Source organism: Balaenoptera borealis (genome assembly GCF_965194805.1).
Source record: "Balaenoptera borealis genome assembly, chromosome: X".
NCBI lineage: Eukaryota > Metazoa > Chordata > Mammalia > Artiodactyla > Balaenopteridae > Balaenoptera > Balaenoptera borealis.
Window position 1 is genome coordinate 59,466,093 of NC_138881.1, and position 27,448 is coordinate 59,493,540.

General features: G+C 44.6%; 2 protein-coding genes and 1 long non-coding RNA gene across 4 annotated transcripts in view; 2 read left to right on the forward strand and 1 right to left on the reverse strand.

Moving 5' to 3' along the window:
* The window catches only part of LOC309620813, a 498,839-nt gene that overhangs the window by 84,767 nt on the left and 386,624 nt on the right, over positions 1-27,448 (reverse strand). The gene's annotated exons all lie outside the window — the stretch shown is intronic.
* LOC309620730 (uncharacterized protein) lies at positions 56-16,782 on the forward strand. 2 transcript variants are annotated; one of them, XM_082377597.1, is made up of 6 exons: positions 56-1,999; positions 2,082-2,163; positions 3,788-3,842; positions 10,871-10,917; positions 11,319-11,355; positions 14,233-16,782. In XM_082377597.1, exons 3-6 carry the CDS (start codon positions 3,796-3,798, stop codon positions 14,489-14,491), a joined length of 390 nt encoding a protein of 129 aa, XP_082233723.1. In that variant the 5' UTR covers positions 56-1,999; positions 2,082-2,163; positions 3,788-3,795; the 3' UTR covers positions 14,492-16,782. The 2 variants fall into 2 exon arrangements, with proteins under 2 accessions (XP_082233723.1, XP_082233722.1); XM_082377596.1 differs by lacking the exons at positions 56-1,999; positions 2,082-2,163 and having other exon boundaries at positions 3,411-10,447.
* GCNA (germ cell nuclear acidic peptidase) lies at positions 16,817-27,401 on the forward strand. The gene is made up of 6 exons (XM_082377366.1): positions 16,817-17,372; positions 18,524-18,599; positions 22,944-23,088; positions 24,286-24,424; positions 25,417-25,621; positions 25,930-27,401. Exons 1-6 carry the CDS (start codon positions 16,967-16,969, stop codon positions 26,177-26,179), a joined length of 1,221 nt encoding a protein of 406 aa, XP_082233492.1. The 5' UTR covers positions 16,817-16,966; the 3' UTR covers positions 26,180-27,401.

Below are 27,448 nucleotides of genomic sequence, written 5' to 3' on the forward strand. Positions count from 1 at the left end.
ATAATAGGGTCCTCCAGTGATGAAATCTATATTTGAACAGCTCCAAACAACAAAAGGACCAGATTTCCCTACAGTGCAGCTACGATAGTAAGAATTCTTTTGTTTTCTCAGCCAAGTGTGGTGGAGCATGGGTCAGGTTGGTGTACGATCCATTAAGACTTAACAAAGCCTGAGACTCCCAGCACACGCATTTGTGTTTGTTCCTGTTCAGCTTATAACCATTCTGGCTTCTTCATCTACCCTTGTAGTCTCATTCTTTATGTGGACTATTCCTTCCCACTCTGTATGGTGATTGAACTCAACCACCAGTATGAGGGAGGAGGATATCCATGCATCAGGGACCAGAACAGGCTGTTTAGCTGCCTGTTTTCTCAGAGATATAACCAATTTTTTTTCAATAAAATGTTAGGTAATTTACCTCCCAAGTTCTGTGGATTGAGACCCTCAAAGCCCTAATGTGGGTTAGTGTTTGTTTCTTGGAAGATGGGGCAAGAAAGATGTCCAGTAGATTAGTCATAAGTTCTTTTTTTTTTTTCTAATATCTGTTTATTTGACTGCATCGGGTGTTAGTTGCGGCATGCGGGGTGTTTTCGTTGTGGCTTGCGGGGTCTTTTCGTTGTGGCGCATGGGCTTCTCTAGTTGTGGCGCGCGGGCTCTAGAGTGCGTGGGCTCTAGAGTTGCGGTGTGCAGGTTTAGTTGCCCCATGGCATGTGGGATCTTAGTCCCCCTACCAGGGATCGAACATGCGTCCTCTGCATTGGAAGGCGGATTCTTAACCACTGGACCACCAGGGAAGTCCCCATAAATAAGTTCTTACCCCCACCCTCTTCTGTTTATTAGGAATCTGCATCAGTTATTTCCAGTCTACTTCAGCTCCTCCTGCCTTCAGTCTAAAGGAGTTGCTTGTGCACCTTGAATAAACTTGTGTAACTTACCATTTGATTCCAATCCTAAACCCACTCTTTACTTGAAGCACATGCCTCTTAATATTAACTACAGCTAATGTTCAGATTCTTTGCCCAAACCTCTGAGGCACACAGTTATGTAATCTCCATTTTTATGGAATAGGCTTGTAGAGGTAAACTTGCAAGTTTGTTGTAAGTGATAAGGTTATAATGATAAGCCCTTCTTATTCCATTCCCTATCAACTCAGAAAGTACCTTTTTATATGTAGGCAGTTTGGTGCTTAAGACTAACTAGTGCTGCTGGAATTTGCATTCTAGCTCCCTGCCACTTTTTAGCCATGTGATCTCTGTAAAATGAGAGTGCTAACACTGCCTACTTTTTTAAAGTGTCGTAAGGATTAAATCCATATTAAAACACTTGGAACAGAGCCTAGCATGAAATAAGCTCAATGTCATTAATGTTTTTAAATGCAGGGACGTTTTATATGTATTCTGTTGGCCAAATGCTTAAATTATGAGATGTATGGGTTTTTGCCAGAGAAACGGGCACAATCTAGAAAGCCTTTGCTGCCCCCGTTTGTTTTGCTTGGTGTGTCGGGAGTGAGTGCCAGAATGCTTCAAGTAACTAATTTCTCTTTATCTCCGGAGTTTGGAGGGGTCTGGAAGCAAACATCATAGTTCAGCGTTGCCTGGCACTTTTGGGTTGCTGCCTCACTCTTATCAAGGGGTCTGACCCCTCCCCCCACCCCCCTCCCGCGCCTCCGCGTTGTTTGGAGGGAGGCTAACGTTCGGAGGGAGGCTAAGGGTCTTAGTTGGGCAATTCAAGCAAGGAATGGGGCTCGCTTATCCAAGTCCTCACAAGGATGAAACTTTGTTCGGGAGGATTCGACTCGGTTTTTCCCTGTCGCCCCCAAAATTAATTTAGGGATCGCCGAACTACAGAAATGAGCTTGTACCCTGTGCGTGAAATGGTACGTTCCGGAAATATTAGCGATACCTCGTGGAAGTGATAAGCTTGATTCCGGAAGCACTATAACTGGGCGCCAACTTTGAGTTCATAGCCGCAAAATCTCCTGGTTACTGCACTGTGATAGGTGGGTACAGGGAGGGCGGGAATACGTCAGTTCCTACCCCCCCGCTGAGCCTGGGCTCTATAAAAGCGCTCGCGTTTCACAGTTGCTCGGGACCTTGCACACTTTCCACTTCTAGTCTGAGGAGAGCGGCGGCGATTCGATCGGGCCAGAGGCCGCAGAAGCAGGTAGGTGAAGGGAGAGTACCGAAGCGGAAACAATCTTCACCATCTTCACCCTCGTCCTAGTTGAGCTGACTTCTGGACACTGTCCATGAGCCTTGAGACTGAGATTTTGGCAAAATATTTTGCCCATTTCCACTTAAAGCTTTTGGAAGAAGGAATTTTTGTGTGTGTGTTAGTGATATTAACTGCGCAAAAGAAAGGTGGGGGATGGGGGGCAGAGATACCAGTTGGTGCATGAGGGAGTAGAGGCCTGGGAGGTGCCGTACAGTTGTAGGGGGCACTCTAGGCCTGAGTGGTGGAAGGCCAGCCGGCTGATAGAGGTTGAAGTAACGTGTGGAAGTAGGGGCAGGTGGAGGGTGGGTAGGGGTGTGCGTGGGGGGGGGGTCGATGCCTGATCAGCTAGGGGCGAGAGACGGGCATGGGAGGGGGGAGCGGAGGAGTCAAGGCCTGATTGGTGCAAGGCCGGCTGGGGGCGCTGGGAGGTGAGGTGGGGGGATGGGTCTAGGACATGGTGCAAAGCTGCCAGGAGTGGGGAGGGGTCGAGGCCTGTTGGTGTAAGACCTCGTGGGGAGAGAAGGCGAGAGTGGGGGGGGAGTGGAGGAGTCGAGACTTGATTGGTGCAAGGCTGGCTGGGGGCGCTGAGGTGGGGGAGGGGCCTAGGCCTCATGGTGCAAAACTGGTTCCAGGCGGGAGTGGGGGAAGGGTCTAGGCCTGTTGGTGTAAGACCTCCTGGGGAGAGGAGGCGGGAGCAAGGGGATGGAGGGGTGTGTGTGGGGGGGGTGAGTGGAGGTCTGATGTGCAAGAGGGAAGAGGGGTCTAGGCTTGATTGGTGCAAAGCTGGCGGGGGGGGGTGGGGGAGGCGGGGGGGGGTGGGGGAGGCGGGGGGGGGTGGGGGAGGCGGGGGAGGCGGGGAGACGGAGTGCGGAGTGTGATGGTAAGCGGAGGGTTTGAGGCCCCGCTGGGGCAGAAGGTGGAGGCGTGGGGGGACGGTGACGTGATTCCCCGTGCGAGTAGGGGGATGGGGAGAGTGTGAGCTGGATTGAGGTGTGTGTCGGGGTGTGGCCTGGTCTGTGTAAGACTGGCTACGAGCAGGAGTAGGGAGGTGGTGGAGGGTACGGGGGTGGCGGGGTGGGGGGGGAGCGTGTGAAAGCCTGATGGAAGACTTCCTTGGGGCATGAGGCGGAAGTAGGGGGAATGAAGATGTGGGGAGAGGGGAGGGCCGGCGGCGATGTAGGGGGGGGTGGGAATACATTTGGGGTCAGAAGAGCATTGGGTCGGGGACGGAGTAGTACATGCTAAAGCCTTACAATGGGGAGAAAATTGATCTGGGGGCTGATAAATGAACGATTGTCCTCCCTGCACATCTCTGTAACAGATGGCGGTTGAGGCGGCTTAACATCAGGGGCCGCTATGGGCTTTGGGCTTTCTAACGGATCAACGAAGAACCTTGGTGGGGCAAGGTCGGAGAAAGATCGGCAATAAGCAAATTTAAATACTTCTCATTTCATAGAGCAAAGTTTTGGCTTTAAGTTAGGGTGAAGAAGCTGCTCAAAAGTAAATGCAGAATGTAGAAACATCTAACTGGTTCTGGTTTCCTTTCAAACGTATATCCTTGTCCTGACTACAGACGTGGACATGTCTGAAGCAGAGGATGTGCGTTGGAAGATCCGGGATGATGATTGGTGAGATTTGAAAAATTCTCTTTTCTCTTAGTTTAGTCTTACTCTGTTGGCAAAACGACTTTCTCAGAAAGTGTATGTTTATGTCACTTAGAGTCTACAGAGTGTATAATTTGGTTAGTCATAAAATGAGAATTGTGAAAAGAGAGCTTAGAATCATGGGAGTCCAGCTTCTATCCAATGCATGAATCCTCTGTATAACAGCTCTTTTAGTGGCCAGGAGTGTACAACTTCATGAAGCAACACAATGCAGTGTTGAATATGTGTAATTTCTAGAAAGTTCTTTATTCTGATGAATTTCGAATCTGTCCTTTTGTTACTCCCAGTGTTCGCAGTGCTGCCCTCTTGAGGTACACAGGTGAAGTATTTTTCTTCTCTGGGATAGGCATTTTAAGATAGTTGCCTCATCTCCTCCAAGTCTTCATTCTCCCAGAACACTGCTCTGTTTTCCTCCTTCACAGGTAAGATAAGCATACAGACAAGTGTCTGGTATGGGAGAAAGTAGAGACCATAGAATAGAGAGTCTGGAAATAGACCCAAATACATATGAAACTTTAGTTCATGATGAAAAAAATGACATTTCAAATCAGTGGGGAAAAGATAGATTCATTGAAAAATAATTTGAAGATAATTGGTTGACCATTCGGGAAACAATAAGAATTGGATTCTTACCTCATCACTCCTTATACCAAAATAAATTACACTTGGATAAAATATTTAAAAATAAAAAAATGGGGCTTCCCTGGTGGCGCAGTGGTTGAGAATCCGCCTGCCAATGCAGGGGACATGGGTTTGAGCCCTGGTCCGGGAAGATCCCACATGCCACGGAGCAACTAAGCCCGTGAGCCACAACTACTAAGCCTGCGCTCTAGAGCCTGTGCTCCGTAACAAGAGAAGCCACTGCAATGAGAAGCCCGCACACCGCAATGAAGAGTAGCCCCTGCTCGCTGCAACAGAGAAAGCCCGCGCACAGCAATGAAGACTCAACACAGCGAAAAATAAATAAAATAAATTTATAAAAAAAAAATTAAAAAAATTAAAAAAATTAAAAAATTAAACCATTAAAAATGCTAGAAAATATAGCTGGATTTCATTTCCAGTAATTTTGGAGTGGAGAAGGTCCTTCTAAATTTGATATCTAACAAAAGCATAAAAATGACAACAAACTGGAAAAATATTTTTATTACTTATGATAAAAGGCTATCTTCCTTAATCTACAAAGAACTTTTAAAAGCAACAATTAGGGAGTTACCAGGTGGCCTAGCGGTTAGGATTCCGGGCTTTCACTGCCACGGCTGGGGTTCAATCCCTGATCGGGGAACTGAGATCCCGCAAGCCACGTGGTGTAGCCAAAAACTAACTAAATAAAAGCAACAATTAAAAAAGGTGAACAAGCAGAAAATGAGCAAAAGTTTTAGAAGGTAGTTCTCAGGGAAAAAAATACAAATGGCCCATAGACATTAAAATTTATTCAACTTTTAATTTTATTTAAAGAAATGAAAGAATTTTAAATGAGTGAGATACCATTTTTCATATATCAGATTGGCAAAGATTAAAAAAAAATTTTGATAATACCCAGTGTTGGCAAATTTGTAGGGAAATTTCATACAGTCATGGTGGGACTATAAATTGGTGCAACCTTTTTTGGAGGGCAATCTGGCAATGTCAAAATTTTAAATGCCCATGTCCTTTGGCCCAGTAATTTCACGACTAGGACTTTTTCTTTCATTTTTAGGACAATTTTATTTAATTTCTGTATACATATACTCACATATACATAAGTGCAAAAATGTGGTTGCATCATACATGTTCTTTTTGTAGTTCACTCTTATTTTCTCTTGACTCCTTTTCCCCTTCTCCTTCCTTTCCCCCTTGTCCCTTCTCCCTGTAACTCATGCTCATTAGATCATATACAGACATACACAGGTTGTTTTGGTCTTTGTTCAGTTCTGTGGATGAAGGATGTATGATTAATTACTAGCGCACAGAGAAATGCATACGAGGATGTTCATTGCAACATTGTTTGTAATAGCACAAATTTGGAAGGAGTTTAAATGCCCGAAGGGTGTATTTGAATAAATTACGGTTCATCCAGAACAAAGTGATAAGAGCTATATGTGCTGATAGGGGAAATACTAAGGTATATAAAGTCAAAAACTGCAACCTGTAGAACAATCCATATAGCGTAATACCATTTATAAGAAGAAAAGCTTTGTGCACTTGACTTGTGCTGGTATGTGCTTTATGCTTAAGAACTTTCTAAAAGAATAAATACGAAACATTGTTTATCGCTGGGGAGTGGGACTGTTGGAAGAACAGGGACAAAGTGTTCCTCTTCCTTACTCCTCTTTTCAGTGTGTTTTAATCAGTCACAAAACTGTCTGGTAAACATTATTTCATGATAGTCAGTAAAGTGGGGAAGATTAGCAAAAGAATGCAGCAAACATTTGGAAAACATACATCTTAAGAAGTAATAAAAAGAAATGCTAATTTAAGAATGATTTACCTCTTAAATTAGCACATTTTAAATATTTAGTCCTATTATAGTGATATTCCTGACACTGTAAACTAGTACAGCGCTTTGGAAACAATTAGGGAAATGTACCAAGAGCTATAAAATTGATCATACTTTTGACTGAGTAATTTGACTTCTGGAAATCAATCCTAGGAAAATCCAATTTATGAAAGTAATTAAATGCACAAAGATGCTATTTGCAGCATTCAACTAAAGGATCAAAGTAATGTGTATGTGATCAAAAATGCACAAGGTAAAGTCCGAGCTCTCTCAATGACCCTCAGTCACTTGCCCCAAATAGGGAGTGCCCAGGGCACTTGGTTGGCATTAGTTCTCCTGAGACGTAAGCAGGTATATTCTGCGTTATAAGTCAGCCCCTTGCAAACTTGGTTAGTAGGAGTCACTCCTCTAACATTTGATGAAGAATTGAGAAACCTGAATTCCTGAAGCTACAGATGCAAAGCCCAGATGCTGGACTTCTGCTTGGAGATTGCTCTTGAGGTTGGACAACGAACTGCCAGTCTCTCCACCCGCCCTTGTTGCAAGTCAGGACCATTATGTCTCAGGATCCGGGCACTGTATTTTCATTAATGCAGACAATATTGTTAGTTGTTTGTTTGTTTTTACTTTGGGCTGACTCTGTACCTCAGACTGTCACATAGATGGGCATATATGTGTAATTAAATTTTTAAGTGGAGAAAAATATTACTTAGTGAGATCTAATGGGCAAAAAAATCCTTTAAAAACAAGGTTCTGGGCTTCCCTGGTGGCGCAGTGGTTGAGAATCCGCCTGCCAATGCAGGGGACACAGGTTCGAGCCCTGGTCTGGGAAGATCCCACATGCCACGGAGCAGCTGGGCCCGTGAGCCACAATTACTGAGCCTGCGCGTCTGGAGCCTGTGCTCCGCAACAAGAGAGGCCACGATAGTGAGAGGCCCGCGCACCACGATGAAGAGTGGCCCCCGCTTGCTGCAACTAGAGAAAGCCCTCGCACAGAAACGAAGACCCAACATGGCCATAAATAAATAAATAAATAAATAAAAATTAAAAGAAAACCAAAAAACAAAAACAAGGTTCTATGGGGGTGTGGGTGGGAGGGTGGAAAATAATGAAAGGGGTCCTGGGAACCACTTTTTGAGATTCATTTATTCAACAAATATTTATTAAGTACTGGCTTTGTACTGAACAGTATGAAACAGATACACTTCCAAATCCTTGCCTAGCTTACTGTCTGGAATGGGAGATAGAAGCATGTAAACAGGCAATGACAGTATAGTGTGATAAATGCCATGATGGGGGAGAAGTACATGATCCTGTAGGATCTTGTTTAATTTTCACAATAGCCCTATGAGATAAATGGTTCTTTTACAGCTGAGGCCTAAGAGTTGCATTTACAGAAATCTAGGTGAGAAGTGATGGTGGTTTAGAGTAGAGTGGTGATAGTGAAGTTGGAGAGATTTGGATGAATGTAGGATATATTATCAGTTCAGAGACTACCCACATTTTAACATTTCTGAGATTGGGATGCATCGTATGTTTGATAGCATGTCATCATTTAGTAGTGTTTTTTCCTTTCTTAGAGGTACATATAATAATGTATCAGGTTAGATGAAATACACTCTAGAAGTAGAGCCAAAAGGTCTTGCTGTTGGATTGGACATGAGAGTTGAGAGAGAGCAAAATCAAGGATGACTCCTAAATTTTTGATTTGCATTTCTGGTTGGATGGTGGTGCCATTGACTGAGATGGGTAAGACTGTAAAGGAACAGGATGAAAGGAAAAAAATGAAAAAATCTGTGTTGGCCATGTTACATTCTTTTAAAATTAATTAATTAATTAATTTATGACTATGTTGGGTCTTCGTTGCTGCGTGAGGGCTTTCCCTAGTTGTGGCGAGCAGGGGCTACTCTTTGTTGCGGTGCGCGGGCTTCTCATTGAGGTGGCTTCTCTTGTTGCAGAGCATGGGCTCTAGGTGCGTGGGCTTCAGTAGTTGTAGCGCGCGGGCTCAGTAGTTGTGGCTCGCGGACTCTAGAGCGCAGGCTCAGTAGTTGTGGCGCACGGGCTTAGTTGCTCCGCGGCATGTGGGATCTTCCCAGACCAGGGCTCAAACCCGTGTCCCCTGCATTGGCAGGCGGATTCTTAACCACTGTGCCACCAGGGAAGTCCCCTAATATGATTTCTTAGTCCTTTCATGATAGAGTTCTGGTTAAGCAACGAAGACCCAACGCAGCCAAAAACAAATAAATAAATAAATAAATTTATTTTATAAAAAATTAAAAAAAATCAGCGACATGAGTCTTGAAACACTGTCTAGGGACTTGTATTCCTGGTCGTAAATTTTACTTGAGAAGGGTGTCTAAAATCTGCCTTCTTTTTGACCTCCTATTTCTTCCTTAGTGCTGTCCTCGGACCTTTTCACTTTTCCTGTTGGTTACTAGCCAGGCTGGAATTCGATATTTTCTCTTTCGGGATTAGAGTGGGACTCTCTGTTGTGTAACTTTTTGTGTCATGTTTCCAATCCCTGATTCCTTTTGCCTGACCTCTAAAAAAAAAAAAAAAGTGTGTGCGTGTAACACAAAAATATGTAAAAAGATAAATGAAGTATGAACCACGTTTTAGTTTATATATAGTGCGACATATTGATAATCGGTTTCAAATAACCAAGGTCACGTTTTGACCCATACCTAGGAAACCAAGAGTTTTCTTTCTTGATTAAAAAAAAGAAAGGGACTTGAAGCCTACTACTGAATAAGTCCAGTGTACAGTGAGTGATCAATAAATGAATAGGAAACTCAATCAAGGGGGTGAGCCAGCATGTGTCTTGAAAGAATGTATATAAAAGGTATATAAGCAATCCAGTAGTCAACCTCAAGGCCAAAATAAAAGTCCACAAGAAGTGGGTAAGGCTAATTTTTATATGTAAAACCTTATAAATGTTATGTAAAACCTTATGTGTATAAAACCATATAAATATATGTAAAGCCTTATAGCTATTATAAGGCTTTCTTCAGCACTTTGGTTTCCTCTGTTAGCTTTATTGTCACAGTAATTCATGATAAGATTACCTATGGGTAGGTCCTACAACTGGAGCCTGGCTCCAGCATGGAAGTGATGCTTATCGCAGTATGACTTTTCTGAGCTGGATCTTGAGTCCAGTCAAGATAGCTGACAGTGTTCAGTCAGCTGCTACCTGGTGAGCTAAAGGATCCCCAGCTGCGGGCTTCCCTGGTTGCGCAGTGGTTAAGAATCTGCCTGCCAATGCAGGGGACACGGGTTCGATCCCTGATCCGGGCAGATCCCACATGCCGCGGAGCAACTAAGCCCGTGAGCCACAACTACTGAGCCCACGTGCCACAACTACTGAAGCCCGTGCACCTACAGCCCATGCTCCTCAACAAGAGAAGCCACCGCAATGAGAAGCCCGCACACCACAACGAAGAGTAGCCCCCACTCACCGCAACTAGACGAAGCCCGCGTGCAGCGACGAAGGCCCAACGCAGCCAAAAATTAAATAAATAAATTAAAAAAAAAAAAGGATCCCCAGCTGCAATGTGTTTTGGTGTCACCTCAGATAGTACAGTTTTCCCTCAGTATCCGTGGGAGATTGGTTCCAGGACCCCTCTCGGATACCAAAATCCTGGATGCTCAAGTCTCTTATATAAAATGGTGTAGTAATTGCATATAACCTATGTACATCCTCCTGTATACTTTAAGTCATCGCTAGATGACTTATAATACCTAATACAATGGAAATGCTCTGTAAATAGTTGCCAGCGTGCAGCAAATTTAAGTTTTGCTTTTTGGAACTTGCCGATTTTTTTTTTTCCTGAATGTTTTCCATCTGACGTTGATTGAATGAGCAAATGTGGAACCCGTGGATACGGAGGGCCGACCATACTGCCAAGCTACAACAACAGGCCAACTAGCCTGCCGCCGGTGGGGGTAGGATGAGTACTAGGGCCTCTGGCAAATTGCGAGGCAGAGAAGCAAGCGGCCCGACACCAAGGTTCACTGCAGGGAGCAGTTGCAGCTTTGAAATCACGCTCTGTTTGCTCCCCAAGAAACGGACTTCAGCATTTGTCCATTTACTCAGGTAGCAGTCCCGATCAGTAGACCCTCTTCAAGCAGCAAAGCCCCAAAAGGTGTCCCCCTTGCTCTTTTGCCCTTTTGATTTTTAACTGTAAACTCTGCATCCTCAAGTCCTTTCCCCTGTGGTCCCTTTCTCAGAATTCACTTTCATATCTTTAAATAGAAATATACCACTTGGCAGAAAACAGGCTTCTCACTGATAGCTAATGATACTCAACTAACATTCTTGTGCAGTACGGACTGAGCAGCTTGTGCCTTCTAATTTTTCTTCTCCTCCCCTATTGTGATCTTCATTTCATAAGCCCTTAAAACCTTTTTGCATTTCAGAAACTCTGATTGATGGTTCTTTTCATTTGAGATTTTTGACATTTGGTTGCTTATGACGTTAGTAGCCTTCCTTTAAAACAGAATGTATTTTATTTTTCAGTTCCATTCTTACTGTGGACTCAAGCAGTGATGAAGAACTTGATTACTGTAAGTAGAGTCCCCTCAAAGCAGTAATTTACAATTTAAAGCATAATTTAGCCATGTCTCCGTAGAGATGACTAAAATGTGATTTGGGACATTTGGTGTAAGCTGTCCTAGGTTTGTCTCCTCTAGGTCTCGTTCTAGATTGGCAAAGCAAAGTTTATTTCCCTACTGTGAGGAGCAGAGGAAGTTCTTTGTGTTTCTTTTCCAATTTGCTTCCTTTACTTTTTTCATTCAAGGTCTCCTTACTTTTATTTCTTCTCTCTCATGGGAGATGTAAGAGTCCACCATAAATTTTGACCAGCTCTAATTTATGGACTTTGGTTTTAGGGAGTTAAAGACATGGGTAACCAGATTTGATCATGCTTCAGATGCTTTCTGATGCCCTCTTTCTTTCTCTGTTTCAGTTGTGTCTGGACTGAACGTGCAGAAAGGGAACATCAGGTGGGTAGGAGAATTAGTGAAATTTGACGTTTTTAAGGAATGATGTTCCTGGTAAGATGACTTAAGAATAAACATCACATTTTCTCTGTGAATCCTATGTTCAGGGTCATAATGGGTGTTTGGTCTCACAACTGGGTTCAAAATATTAGATTTCTTATCCTTGGCCCATTATTTAATTGGTCAGTTTCTTCTTCAAAATGTCTCTCTGAACCATCCCTTAACTTCCAGTCTCCACTACTAAGGCCTTTATCAGTTTTTACTCTTGTATCTGTGTGGAGCTTTTTTTTTTTTTAATAAATTTATTTATTTTATTTATTTATTTTTGGCTGCGTTGGGTCTTCGTTGCTGTGCGCGGGCTTTCTCTAGTTGCAGCGAGCGCAGGCTACGCTTTGTTGCGGTGCGCAAGCTTCTCGTGGCGGTGGCTTCTCTTGTTGCAGAGCACGGGCTCTAGCTGCGCGGGCTTCAACAGTTGTGGCTCACAGGCTCTAGAGCGCAGGCTCGGTAGTTGTGGCGCACGGGCTTAGTTGCTCCGCAGCATGTGGGATCTTCCTGGACCAGGGCTCGAACCCATGTCCCTTGCATTGGCAGGTGGATTCTTAACCACTGCGCCACCAGGGAAGCCCCCGTACAAGAGTTTTTTAAGTGGGCTCCTAACCCTGATTTCTTCCTCCTCTGATCCAGTCTGTATCCCACTTCCAGATTAATCTCCTGAGACACTGCTTTGATCATATTAATTGTCTCTTCAAGTTGCTTATCATAGGGAAATCAAACTGGTAAGCCCAGTAGTTAAAGTTCTCTGTGATCCGGCCCTAACCTAACTGTCAGCATTGTCTACTACTTTTCCTATTTAGGAGCCCTCTGCTAGATGAAGGGGTGTTGCCCAGGTGCCAAACTATAGGAAGTGTTAAGAAAAAAAAAATTCCTGGAATAAAACTGAAATAACTGTGGTTTCCACATCAACTCCTTGAATTCCTGTAGAAATATGAATTGATCATTCCTGTCCCCCACCCACCCACCCAAGGCGAAATAGTGCTGTCAAGTGGGAAAATGTTTTTCTAGCTAGTTCTGATTTATCTCTGTTGATTATTTTTGCAGCATGCAAGCCACCAAGCTTGACACCAATGTGTGAAAGTGATTTAAAGTCTGCAGTTGCAGTTAGCTGAAATTCTAGAACTGAATAATGCATTGTATAAAGCTATCTATTAGAAACTATCAGTTTTATTATTTATACTCTTACAGTTAGGTTTATTGAGGAATGACTTAACATACAGGAAAATTAACCCTTTTTGGGTATACAGTTTGATGAGTTTTGACAAACGTATATGGTAGTGTAACCATCACCACAGTCAAAGATGCAGAATTTCCATCACTGCCCCTTACATTTTAAATGGTATGTCATGGATCCTTAGAAATATTCTGGTTTACAATATTATACATTATAGAGCCCTTGTTTGATAATAAATTTAAAAGTATCCAAATTTTAAGTAGAAAAATTGGTTTCTTCCTGCCTCCACTAGGTAGATGTTGAACAAATATGTAAAGAAAATCCATTTCAACGGGTCTCCCAGGAGTGCCCACAGATCTTGGTCCAGTCCCAGGAGGCTTCTATATATGGGATATTGTAGGAAGGGTGGATTTGGGGAGGAAGGTGATGAGTTCAGTTTTGGGTATGCTGAAATTGAGGGGCCTATTAGGCAGGGCTGATATTCAAAACATTTACAGCCAATAGGTACAGACAGGGATTAGTCAGGATGGCTGCCTGACTGGTTCGAATAGACACCATCAATAAAACAGTTGGTGAGGCTGTACCTGTGGAGACTGACTAAAAACCGGCCCTCCCCACAGGATATCCAGGTAGGAAGCTGGCACTGTGGAGCGAGAAGTCAGAAGCAATGTTGGGCTGGTGGATGGATAATGTTTACCCAATCCTTAGGAATTAATTGGATTGGCATGAAAGGGGTGTGGATAAAACCTGGGAATGAGTGAGGAAGAGAATTGAGTGAGAAGGAGTGGGCAAAAAAGGTGAGAAGAGAACCAAAACCAAACAGTATCCCAGAAATCAAGAAAAGAGAGAATTTTAAGGATGGAATGAATGGTTAACAGGAGAGCAAAGGCCCATCAACTTGGCAGCTTAAAAGTGGTGAATATGGTGGAAATGGATGAATGGATTTGTGCCTGTAACGGGTGCAGACAAGTCCTCTAGCAGTGTTTTAAGTAGTTTTCTGTCTCATCGTAAAGGTATATCACACTTATCGTACACTGTTTGGGAAATACAGAAAGGTGGAGAATTTCAGCCTTCTGGAACCTCTGACCCAAATACCTGGGCCAGCTGAGAACGATGGTCCCAGAAGCGTGCTCACCACCAGCATCCTGGGTGGCACAGGGCTACTGCTGAGTTGGACTCCTGCCAGAGCAGTCCGTCAATTAGAGAGGGCGGTGCTGGCTTCGGGCTGCAAAGAGTGACGCCCAGGAGAAATCTCCCTGCCGAGGCTGCCTCTCTGTATCTGTGGCAGGGGGATCTCAACGTGGATAAAGAGAAACGACAATTAACTAGACCTTTCCTTAATCAATTTCCCCCTGCGCCAAAACTATTTGAACACGTACCGTCTGACAGCCCACTTCACTCTCTCCGTACTTGACACATTCCTCCTTTTGAAAGGATTGAGACAGATGGAAAGGTTTGGTACGAAGATAGGAAAGATGGAAAATCAGGAATAACAATTGAGTAGTTCCAGAGAAGGGGAACAGAGTTACTGTGGGAAACCAACAAGTCATTTCAAAGTGATTATGCTCATTGGAGCAAAGGTAGAAAATGCCATGAAAAGAAGAATGTTGCATTCATGCTTCTCTTTTGTTTTTCCCTGTCTCATCACTCAGCTACATGGTGATCGACTCAGACTCTGATGATGGATGCCTCTGTAAGCAAAAGAGAGCTAAGACAGCTGAAATGCATGTCAAAGGCAAGTATACTACTAACTTAGAGAAGGTGCAGCCTCACCATGCACAGTCATCTCAGGATGAAAGTCAGCAAATGTTCTATTCTGAATCATTTCGTAGTGAGTGCCACTGTTTTTTCGTCCTATGTGCTGGACATGGATATGGCTGGGTTCCCCGCACCGCCTGGTCAATTTCCTAACATAGCAGCAACTGTTCTTGCTGCCTTAGACCCCAGGCATCGCCCTCAGTAGAGTTCTTAGCTACCCAGCATTACATCACGGGAGCAGAGGGAAGTCAGGAACTCAGCCTGATTAGCGTGAAGGTTGCCCTGCTCCTCCGCCTTCCGCTCTTTTCCTCTTTCTCTGTGTGTGGGGATGACAGAGAGGAGGAAGGAGGAGTAAGAGACAGGGGCTCATTCTTTCCAGCCTGATGGAGACTCGTGTGTGAGGCTTACGGGCCAGCTGACAGTGACTTCTCAGAGGAATGCTTGTTTTCTCTGTCTAGCTGTTTGTCTTTGTCTTTTGCTACCCCCTTTATATTTTCTAGAGAGTCCTGTTTTTCTTAGAGCCTGTTTCCCATAGCAGGTCCTTGCCTCTTTGGATTCAGAGGCCCTCATCACCTTTCGGGAGGCACAGAGTTTTACTCGTGGTTCAGAACCCGCTCAGTGGGTGTGAGACTTGGAAGACTAGGAGCTTCTTAAGCCTTTGGGATAGTATTCTATTGATCTCTGTTTGCTAAGTACCTGGTGTAGGGCATGAGACACAGGCACCTACTTAAAGTACTGGCACCCTTAAAAATACTGGATACTTCTTTGATAACTACCTCAGATATACCATTGATATCAGAGAAGGGAAAGGAGAGGTGGCTTGGAACCCGCATTTCCTACTGTTTCACCACCTGTCCCCTCTCATTTCCTTTTTCCCTCCTCTCTAGCTCTGAGTGGATTGCCTGAGCAGGACAGAGGTCCAGGTGCAGAGTAGGGGGTGTAACGTGACAAGCTACTGTAATGCAGAGGGAGCCCCGAGGGAGGTAGCTTTAGAGTAGGGGCCTGAGTGACAAAGCCAGAGGCCAATTTATCACCGTAGGCCACCAGGTTGCTAACTCTTTGAATCAGAAGATCCATCGTCTTTTGAGGATGAACTTTCAACTAAGGCTGCTCTGACCGGTAGCATCCATCCCAGTAGTGGGATGAAGAATGCTTCAACAGGACTGTCTTTGTATGTTTCTTTACTCTTCTCCACATGCCATTTCTTTTGTTATGGTAATGAATTTAGGCAGTTTTACAGAAAAAAAAGGCCCAAGGAGCTTAAACACATACTTCCAACCTCACTTGTAACCTTTGTCAATGTACAGAGTCATTTTTTATAGATTGTAAGCAGTGTGTCCCTACTTTTTATTTATTTATATTTTATTGAAGTAGAGTTGATTTATAATATTGTGTTAGTTTCAGGTGTGTTAGTTTCACAGCAAAGCGATTCGGTTATACACACACGCACATATATATATATATATATTCCTTTTTTCTATTCTTTTCCATTAGAGTTTATTACAAGATATTGAATATAGTTCCCTGTGCTATACAGTAGGTTCTTGTTGTTTATCTATTTTATATATAGTAGTGTGTATATGTTAATCCCAAACTCCTAATTTATCCCTCCCCCCAACACCTTTCCCTTTTGGTAAACAGAAGTTTGTTTTCCAGGTCTGTGAGTCTGTTTCTGTTTGGTAAATGAGTTCATTTGTGTCCCTACTGCTTAGAATTTCAGCTGCAGGTGGGAAATCTTTAACTCTTCTAGGAAGGATGACTTTTTACCATAGGAACACCCACTGCTTTCTCTTTCCTTATTGCATATCTGAAATTTTTTGATAATTAATTTAAATCATAGATGAGACTCAAAATATATTATCCCAAATCTGCAATTTTAGGATACAGAGTTTTTGCACCATAAAGATATTTTCACAACTTGCTCATGCTGTGGTTTATATTTTTTACATCCAGAATCATAGATACCTAGAAGTTGAACTCTGAGCAGACTGCAGAGAGCTTGAGTCTTAGACACGTTGCCCCTTGTATCCAGATGAAGGGATGGATCCTCAGTGAGGGCAGGGACAGTCTCAGTGTTCCCAAGGCCTCTCAGTGCTGGCATCAGAACTTAACTCCTCACTCTCACATCAGTGGTTTTGAGAGCTTTGGACTTATGGACTAGTTTAAAAAAGAAATTTTGGTGACTAACATAGAGTTGGCAATTTTTAATTTGTCTAATGATGGAAATAAACACCATCTACCATCTGTCACCATAATTTCATAAGGTAAAGAGCACCAAAAGTTTAGTCAGGACATAATCTCAAAATAAAGGACAGTCCTTTAAATTATAGAAAGCTAGCTTGATAGGGGAAAAAAAAAACAAACCCACTTTATTATTCTAATTTCTCTTATTTTGCTCTGGCCCAGTGAAAATATACAAGTTTCGGACCTGTGGGAACCCCTGAGCACCTCTGGGTTTGGATTGCTATTTTATCTGTCACTGTTCTCAGTAAAATAAAAAAGTAATAGAGGGAAAATCATCTAAATAACTGATTCTTACCTAGGATTCATTACATCACAGTTCCTGACTTGTTTAATTTGTGCTCAATAATCTGAACTTGAGTTGGGGGTGTGGGGTGTAGAGGGAGTATGTTTATACGTCATTGTGTCTCTTGGATTTCAGATGAGATTGTGGAAGTGTCTGATACCGAGGAGCAGCCGCCCCAGGACTCTCCAATACTTATCAGTGATGATGATGATGATGATCGTAATGACTTGGAGGGCCCTGTGCTGATAGAAGATGATTCGTGTGATGAGGACCAAACTCCCTCAAATGAGAAAAAGAGGGATGAGTTTGTTATCTCCCAAAACAAATCATCTCATGATGTTGGTAAGCAGGATCTTGGGGAAAATGCCTGCCAACCACCAAATGGCAATCCTAAGGCTGAGCTAGAGATTTCAAAAGGAAAGTTGTCAAGTGATGAAGAACCTGTACTTGTGGTGGCACAACCAAGGAAAAGGAAAAGTAAAACCAAAAACATACCTGTGACACCTGGTAAGCCAATCAAACCAAGTATGCCTGTCCCACGAAGGCTAGCGCCACAAGTGGGTTCCCTTTTCCCCGGATACGTCTGTCTTGTCGAGTCTGCTTGTCCTGTCTACTAACCCTCCGCTATGTGTCAGCAGCTTCCTAGTGGCCGAGGGAGACAGCCATCCCAGTGAGAAGGCTCTTTCTGGGGAAGGGCGAGGAACACCTGTGTCGTCCTCATGCTCCAGTGTCTTAGTATCTGCCGTTCCATCCATTGGCAGTGCTTTTTCCCTGCAATTTTTTGTCCTGAGGATATCCCATTTTTCTTAGGATCCACCCCAATTGCCACTTGCTGTAGGAAGCCATAAGTCGGAGGTGCTCCTCCCTCCCAGGTTCCCAAAGTTCCTAGACCCTGTCACTAGTAAAGCACTTACACAACTGTGTTAAGTATGTTTCTGAATCTGTCCTCCCAGTAGATTGTGAGCCTTTTTTTTGTCTTGGCCACATCACATGGCATGCGGGATCTTAGTTCCCTAACCAGGAATTGAACCCGTGCCCCCTGCAGTGGAAGCACAGAGTCTTAACCACTGGACTGCCAGGGAAATCCTGATGGTGAGCCTCTTGATGGGAGGGCTCTCACTCATCCTTTACTCTCTCCCGGAGTCTAGCCTGGTACTTGGCACGTACTAGACGTTTAATAAGTTTTTTAGATAAATGAATGAAGGGCACTCACTCCTGATACGTGAATTTCTGGCTAGAGCAACCGGCAGTATGGGTGCTAGACAAAAGGGGAAAGATTTGGCTTGCACATTGGATGAAGGTGCCGCCTAGGATGGGGGCCATTTTCCTCAGAGTGAGTGTGTGAGCTATGCCACACCATTCCTGGTACTGCACGTGCCTCAGTCGCCCCCACAGTCTAACCTCCAAAGGCATATTCATGTAGCCTCATAATAGTCCTCAGCGCCTAGGACAGAATCCTATCCTGCTTACTCTGCTTACTCGCGTAGGTGAAATCTTGCATGCGGACTAACGGAGGAGGGTGCCCGCTTCCGAGAGAAGCGTTGAGTGTATATGTGCTGCTCTGGGCTTGGCTGTGAGGGCTCTTCCTGAGATTACCTTTCTGTGAGTTGCTGGTTGGTACCAGTTTTCAGGGTACAAACGAACTACTCCCTTTTCAGTTGTTAAAAGAGAAAAGGAGCGTGTGCCTTCAAAGAAGAATCCCAGCGCAGCAAAATTTGAACAATGCGAGCCTGGGTATGTATGTACTGCTCACGGTCAATGGCACGGGAATTGACTGCACAGTTGTCACGTGCAAAGCTGTCCACTGGGCACGTGTGGGGGTTTTCAAGGGGATGAAGAAGTCTGCTGGGGTGGGGGGGCGGCACAAGTTTTACCTCCCTGAATGGGGAGGGCAGAAGCGGCAGGAGGAGGAGAGGAGGAAGGGGGTGGGGAGGAGCCTCGGTGCCCCCCCTCCCCCTCCCCCAACAGAGCCGGGCGTGGGCGCTCTGCACAGATCTCAGCAATTCCGGGCAGACTGGAGCCCTTTTGCCCTCCCCCGCGACAGGAGCTCTGGCCTCTGAGGTTTCCTTTGTCCTTCCACTCAGATTAAACAATGATGTGTAGCTAAAGATCCTTTTTTTCAGGCTAGATACAGCCTCATGGCCACCAGTTTGCACTGAACTAAAAGCAAAGGCAGTGGGAATGGTGAGAAGGCAGAACAGATGCGTTCCCATCCATTGGAATTGGGGGGAGGCAGTCAAGATTGTCTTCCAGGGTTTTCTAGTGTTCTGGATGAACCCTTATTTTTTTAACCCTTATTCTTTTAAAAAAATTTTTTTAAAATTGAAGTATAGTTGATTTACAATATCATGTAAGTTGCAGGACTACAGCACAGCGAGTCAGTATGTATATATATAGATAGAGATACTCTTTTTCAGAGTCTTTTCCATTATAGGTTATTACATAATATTGAGTATAGTTTCCTATGCTATACAGTAGGTCCTTGTTGGTTATCTATTTTATATGAACCCTTAGTCTTACTACCTGTATTTGCAAATGAAGCAACTGACAAAGGATTAATCTCCAAAACTTACAAGCAGCTCATGCAGCTCGATAACAAAAACACAACCCAATCCAAAAATGGGCAGAAGACCTAAATAGACATTTCTTCAAAGAACATATACAGATTGCCAACAAACACATGAAAGAATGCTCAACATCATTAATCATTAGAGAAATGCAAATCAAAACTACAATGAGATATCATCTCACACCGGTCAGAATGGCCATCATCACAAAATCTAGAAACAATAAATGCTGGAGAGGGTGTTGAGAAAAGGGAACACTCTTGCACTGTTGGTGGGAATGTAAACTGATACAGCCACTATGGAGAACAGTATGGAGGTTCCTTAAAAAACTAAAAATAGAACTACCATACGACCCAGCAATCCCACTACTGGGCATATACCCAGAGAAAACTATAATTCAAAAAGAGTCATGTACCAAAATGTTCATTGCAGCTCTATTCTTGCAAATTTTTTTAAAATTAATTAATTAATTTATTTTTGGCTGTGTTGGGCCTTCGTTTCTGTGCGAGGGCTTTCTCCAGTTGCGGCAAGCGGGGGCCACTCTTCATCACGGTGCGCGGGCCTCTCACTATCGTGGCCTCTACTTCTTGCGGAGCACAGGCTCCAGACGCGCAGGCTCAGTAGTTGTGGCTCACGGGCCCAGTTGCTCCGCAGCATGTGGGATCTTCCCAGACCAGGGCTCGAACCCGTGTCCCCTGCATTAGCAGGCAGATTCTCAACCACTGCGCCACCAGGGAAGCCCCGATTCTTGCAAATTTTTAAAGCTTAAACGTTCAGGTGAAATAAATAGTCTCTTTATCTTTATTAAGCTATATGTTAGATATTATATTGATACTGAAAACAGCAGGTCATTTGGACCAAAGACATGTTAATGCTCAAAGGAAGCAAAAAAAAAAAAATTGCATTTTCTCACTTAGATTCCAGGAACTTCTCACTTTTTCTCTAAAAAATATGATATAGTGAGCATACTTTTCTTTGTTTTTCTTTACATTCAGGAGTAATTTATACTTACATCTGAATTATCTTACAAAAGAAGGGATGTATTTGAAGGACTACGTTTCTTTTTTTACCTGTATTTTGGGGCAATAAATGCATCCTTTTTTTAAACATATGGTGTTTTCCTTTTAAGAAATTTATTTATTTATTTATTTTTGGCCGTGTCGGGTCTTCGTTGCTGCGCACAGGCTTCCTCTAGTTGCGGCGGGCGGGGGCTACTCTTTGTTGCAGTGCGCGGGCTTCTCACTGCGGTGGCTTCTCTTTCTGTGAAGCACGAGCTCTAGGCGCACGGGCTTCAGTAGTTGTAGCTCGCGGGCTCTAGAGCGCAGGCTCAGTAGTTGTGGCGCACGGGCTTAGTTGTTCCGCGGCCTGTGGGATCTTCCCGGACCTGGGCTTGAACCAGTGTCCCCTGCATTGGCAGACGGATTCTTAACCACTGTGCCACCAGGGAACTCCAATAATTGCATCTTAAGGGGAGACGAAGAATGATGTGTCAGGCGTAGGGGCAACAGAGAAACTTGGACTTGAGCAGAGAGGCTCTCTGTTTCTGCATTTCTCTTTGGTTTGGCGTGTCATGTCCTAGATGGGTCCCCTTGCAGCAAAGCTTGTTCTCTGGATTCCTAGATCCATATTTAAGCTGCTTTGCCTCTAAGGGACATGTGTCTTGGGTAGGTCCCAGGTTGCTTTGCTAAAGAGTGTGACAAATGAAGGAAGAAGCTGCTCCTTTGTGTCATTGTCCTCTGCCTCATATCAGGAGTCTGGCCTGTTTGGACTCTTCTCTTTTGCCTTGCTGCTTCCTGTTTCAGTCTGTAGGCTTCCTGTTGTGCTCAGCATTGTTCCTGTGCAGGCTGCTTGCTGGTCATGGTGTCTGATGCATGCGTCTGGGGTCTTGTTGGTTCCTCTGATGTGGAGATACTCAGTCTGCAGTAAAGCAGCATTGCCCCTGAACTGAAGGCTTGCTAAGCCACAAGCTGCTTGATGTGAGCACAGACACACGCAGAGATCACGCTCTCTGCTGAGGTCTGCAGATGGTTTAGGTTTTTATCTGCCACCTTTTCTGATGCAAATTTGCTTTCAGGACTAAATAATTGGAGGCAGAAATATTAGTCACCCATATCAGACTGTGGGGCAGAAGTCCCTTATTTTAGCTGCCTATATCTTCTCTGGTACTTTCCCTCTGTCTCCACCCTGGGCAACTCTTATAGGGTTTTATTTTGTGACTTAAGGGTTAATGAGTGTCTTGGCAAAATCTCGGTCTCAGGGGTTCTGTTAGGTCAGAAACACTTCCCTCTGTTTGCTACTGGTTTGTCATCTTTTCAGCTCTGTGGGCTCATCTCTTTGGACTCGTGGATTGTTCCAGCCAAGATAAAAATGTTTCAGTTCAAATAAATAGATATTACACGAGTGAGTTTTTTATGGGCTCAGCACTATTCTTTGTGCATTTGAATTAGGCCTTGAAAGATGGGGCAGCAATAGTGGTCTAATGGAAAGACCATGAGATTTGGGTCAAAAGATTCAGTGTCTGTGAAATTTGGGTAAGTCATTTAACCTCTGAACTTAAGTTTCGTCATGTGCAAAGTGGAGATGGTAAGAATAGTAGTAGCTTCTTTGGAGGGTGGTCGTGAGGATTAAATATGATGATGCAAAAGGAAGTTCTTAGCAAATGATGAAGTGCTCCACAGAGAGTGGGTCTCAGTAGAGGTGGAGGTGTGGCCATTCTAGGCCATGGACAAATCGGTTCATGTCCAGGGAACATTTAAGTTGCCCAGTTTGGCCAGAGTGGAAATGATAGCTGGAAACAGAGGTTGGAACCAGGTTGACCTGGGACTTGCATGTTAGGCCAGACAGTCAGTGAAAAGCCAGGGAGGGACATCATTGGAACATGGCCTAGGAAAATTAATCTGGAGATGTGTGTGTGTGTGGTTGGATTAGAAGAAAAAGAGCCTGGAGGTGAGAAACACAGTGGGATGCTGTAGTAGCAAGGCACAGAGGGGAGGACAGGAACTTGACCTAGAGTGGTGACAGCAGGGTGGAAAGGAGGGGCTGGCTGGAAGAGATGATGCGAAGGAGACAGTGGTCTGTCTTTGTGCCTAGTTGAATATGGGGTGAGGGAGAAAAATGAATTTAAAAAGTCTCTGAGTTTTTCAGCCTGTTATAACAGAAGTTGAACAATTAAACACATTTAGCTGGAGACATACTCCGGTTAGTAAGTTGGAAATTTGCACTGGGCAGTTGTAAACGCAGATCTTAGGAGAGAGATGGAGACTGCAGATCCAGATGTGGGATCACCCCTGTTGAGGTTGGAACCATGGGCTTCACATCTCTGACAATGTGCGGGGAGTGACGAGAAAAAGGCTATGAATGGAACCTTATAAGAGACGCCTTTGTAGCAGGAGCTGGAAGGAAGAGGGACCAGCAGGTCTTCTCTAAGTCTCTCTTGACATGACCTGTATGTATGCATTTCTTCTACTGATTTCTTTCCCTCTACAAAACTCAGTTGAATTTACCTTTGCAGGAATTCTGAGTGCAAAATACCTGGATGTTTCTTGCGTGGCATTGAGAACTCAAAGCAGTATTCTGGAAAGAATTTCAAGCAAAATAAGGATGAACTGGTTCAGAAAATCTACGCTTTGTGTAACAGCTCTGTCTTTGATAAAAAGGTAGACTCGATGAAATAAGCACTTACTGAGCACCTGCTGTATGCCCAGCTCTCTTGGGAGCTGGGAGGTGTGCAGATGTACTAACTGTATATTTCCTGCCCTTGAGAAGTGTCAGTTTAGATGGGGAGGGGAGTTGAGACATACATACGTGAAAGACACGGAGAATGTTTTGTGGGTTATAGTATATGGTCCAGACTGTTACTACCACAGGTGATCAGCAGAGGGAGAAATCACTGAGAGCCTGAGCGGTCGGGAAATAGGATTGCCTGGAAGGAGTGAGACTTCTTCTGGGTCTTGAAGGATGGTAAGGGGAGAGAACAACAGTGGTGGGGAAGAGGGCAAGTGTTGAGGCTTGACTATCTGGAAGAGCGGGTTCGTGTTGAAGGATACTGGGAAAGAGCTATGGGACCTTGGGCAAGTTACTGAGCCCCTGTTTGCTCATCTGTAAAATGGGGGCAGTCCTAGTACCCTAGTCCCTACCACCTACTACTTCACAGAATTACCGTTAGGCCTGGGTAAGTGAATGCCCCTGAAGTGCCTAGAACAGGGCCTATGACATAGTGAGCAGTACATGTTAACTAGCGTAGGGCTGGTTAATGGAGGGCCTTGGGAGTCGGGTTGGAAGAACTTAAATTGAAATCAGTAGGCACCGCTGCCCATGGATGTGATGTAACGTGGAGTACCTGCTGAAAGAAATCGTTCTGTCAGTAGCCTGTGGTGTGGACTGGATCGGAGAGAATCTGGAGGCAGAGAGACCTGCAGTCATTAGGTTTTCCAGACTTTATTGTCTCTGGTGACAAAACTTCCTGCAGGGAAAGTTCTTAGATCTTTCTAAAGGTTCCCCAGCCTTTGGTGCCCTTCCTGATGACAGTGGTGTTACATCAGATAACTCTGATGAGTGGAACCTTAAGTGTTCTGAGTTGCAGTTTTAGTTTTGCCTCATGGCTCTCATGCACGGGCTCCATCTCCTAGCCCAGCAGAAGTGTCCTTCTCTCCTTGGCTGCCCCTGAGTTTTGTCTCCATACAGGGGAGCACAGGTCCTGCATTCACGTGCTTGCAACAGTCTCGTCTTTACGTGGGCTTGAGCTTAGGTTTTATTCTCCCCAGAATGTTAGATTTGCAAAACTCTTGAGTTGATATTTTCTGGTCTGCTTAGAACCGCTTTCTGATTCGCTCTTATTTGCTTTTTGTTGTCAGCTGCCGGAGAAAATTGACATTAGCTGGAATAAAAAGATGCTGCGAACTGCTGGTTTATGCACCACTGGCGAGACTCGACACCCGAAGAGGCAGCGTTATGCTAAGATTCAGATTTCTCAGAAAGTCTGTGATTCTGCAGGTGATGACAGGAGCTGGGCAGCTCCCCTGCCGCACTTACATCCGATACGGCACCTGGGAGGTCACTCTTGGGTGCTGGTGTTCTCTGGCCGCCTGTGTCACAGCTTTCCCTGTCACTCCTGGGTGGACAGGCCTACTGTGTGTTGCTTAGAGGACATTATCATTGGATGTCTCACCACCACCGAGAATCCAGTTCGTCCATATTTCTACCGGGCCTAACTTTCTCTCTGCAGCTCCCCACTGCCAGCAGCAGCATCTCCATCCTCCCAGTAACTGAGGTTCAAGGTCCCCTGTATCTAGCCAATCACAGGATGTTCATAATGACTCTCCTATTATCATCATTCCTTCTCTGTCTTTGCCTCTGCCCAGCTATGGACCCTCATCACCTCACTTTTCTCCCTGCTCCATGCAGTTTCTTGCTAGGAAACCTTGGGCTTGCCAATGCCTCGAGTGTGGCTGTCGAGGCCATCGTACTTTGCTCCCCTCCATGTGGCCAGTCTTGTCTCTCACTACTCCACCTGTGCTCCAACCAAGCTTTCTTCACGCTGGCTTTCAAAATGGACCACACGCTTTCCTGACCCCAACCTTGGCTCACCTTCTCTACCACACCTAGAAAGACCTTGATAATTTTGCTAATCCAGTCAATTGTTAAGGGCCCAGCTCAGATCCCAGCTTCTCCACAGAGCTTCTCCTGACCAAACCCCACTTTATGCTCCTGGAGGGTGGCAACCGGGTCTCGGCTGGATGTATTTCTAGCAGTGTCTCACAAAAAGAGCACATTGGAGCTTTTCCAGAAACACTTGCTCTCTGCCATTAATAAAATCGGGTTGAATTCGGTAGAAATTTCACCTTCAGAATCCTGGGGCGATAACACTCCTGCCTGCCCACATATGCTTATGTGTCTGGTGGGGTGGAGAGTCTAGGGGTGGTAGGGTAACAGCCCGGAAGGTAATCGGTTTAAGCCTCATGATTTCTTTTCATTCCTCTTCGAAGACCGACTCCGGGATACTTTGATCCATGAGATATGCCACGCAGCCTCCTGGCTGCTCGATGGCATCCGTGATTCTCATGGTGTCGGATGGAAGTATTATGCCCAAAAATCGAATATGGTGCACCCAGAGCTGCCCAAGGTCACCCGTTGCCATAACTACAAGATTAACTACAGGATTCATTATGAGTGTACTAAGTGCAAATTCAGGTAAGACCTTCTCCTCAGACTTTTTCCAATTACGTTTTTACTATGGCCTCCACGTGGCTCTTCAGTGATTTTATCAGGAAGTACAGGGCTATCTGACTTGAGGAGTAAAACTTCTCTACTCCTTTCCATGTCTTCTTTCTCCATTCTCTTCTGCTTTGAGCCAACCTGACCACGGCCACTGCCTGGTGCCCCGCTTGCTGAGATCCCACAAAAGAAGTCTGGCTGTGGGCTCAGGGGCAGCAGCTCCAAGAAGGTGCGGAGGTACAGTGACTGATTCGTTTGCTGTGTGGTGTCTCTTTCCTCCTTAGGGTCGGCCGCTACACCAGATCATTGGACACCGAACGCTTCATCTGTGCCAAGTGCAAGGGCCCTCTGGTCATTCTGCCATTAACTCGGAAAGATGGAACCCCCATTGAGCCCCATGTGAGACCATTTGCCAAGTATGTGCAGGAGAATTACAGAATAGTCAGGAAGGGGATGGCAGGGATAGGTCATGGGGATGTGATGAGAAAGCTCAGCAAGGATTTTAATGCCAAAAAACAAAGCCAGGGTCATTGAGGTTATCTGAGAATGTATTTGTGTGAGGCGAGTCATCTATTGGTAAGGAGTTTTAGAAAGATATCTTTGATGCTGTGAAGTTATGAATAGTAGAATTTAAGTCCTTCTTTAAAAGCTTCCTGCTGTTAATGATGTTTGTTCTTCACTAAGGGTTCTGTTGCTAACCATTTTGTGCTGATACCCAAAAGCACTTTGGATCTACCTTGGGTCTTACTTAGATGCTGTAGTTTTAACATGTAGAACAAAATGCGAAAGAGAAATGAGTTCTGGAGAGTGGCACGTTGAGAGAATGAGAGGCATGCTGACAAGAGAACAAGTTTTAAAGACAGTACTTCAAAACCAGGGCTGCTGTCAGATGTAACCTGTTACACCTATCTGGAAGTGAAATACAGACATGTTTCATGAACTTAGTTGCTCTTGACATTGTATGAAGCCACCTGAACAATGTAACTGTTCATAAAATAAAAATAAATAAATGTTTTCTGCAGTTCACTTGTTAGCAAAGTCTGTTCATTGACAACCCATGTCCAGAGCAGAACAAACCCTTGGGTCTTTGTCTAAGACCCCGGACCTCTCAAGCTCTCCAGGATGTGTCTGGAAGAACAGCCTCCGTTTAGGGTTTCTTTTGGATTTTTGTGACTGCCCATAAGCACTTCAACAACCTCCCACTTTTGGGAGCTGTCTGGGATGTAGACTGGAATCAACGTTGTATTTGTTTTCTGTTTCTGCCAAAACAGTCTGCCAAAGCAGATTACCACGAGTTTAGTGACTTAAAACAACACAAATGTATTATCTTACAGCTCGGGAGGTCAGAAGTCTGGTGCAGACCTCATAAGTCTAAAATCAAGGAGTGGGCAGGGCCGCATTCCTCTCTGGAGGCCCTGGGCGGGGGAATCAATTTCCTTCTCTTTCCAGCTTCTAGGGGCTGCTTGCATTCCTTGGTTTGTGGCCCCCTTCCTCCATCTTCAAAGCCAGTGACATCTCTTTCTCTGACTCTCTCCCCTTCTGCCTCCCTCTTTCACTTTGAAGGACCCTTGTGATAACACTGGGCTCACCCAGATAATCCAGGAAAATCTTATTTTGAAGTCAGCTGATTAGCAACCTCAATTCCCTTTTGCCACGTGAGGTAACATATTAACATATTGACAAGTCCTAGGGATTAGAGTGTGGACATTTGGGGACTTGTTATTCAGCCTGCCACAAACATCTTTACTAGTCTAGCATCACTGATACTTTTTATCGGCAGGATGTGTTATTCTGTCATCTGCC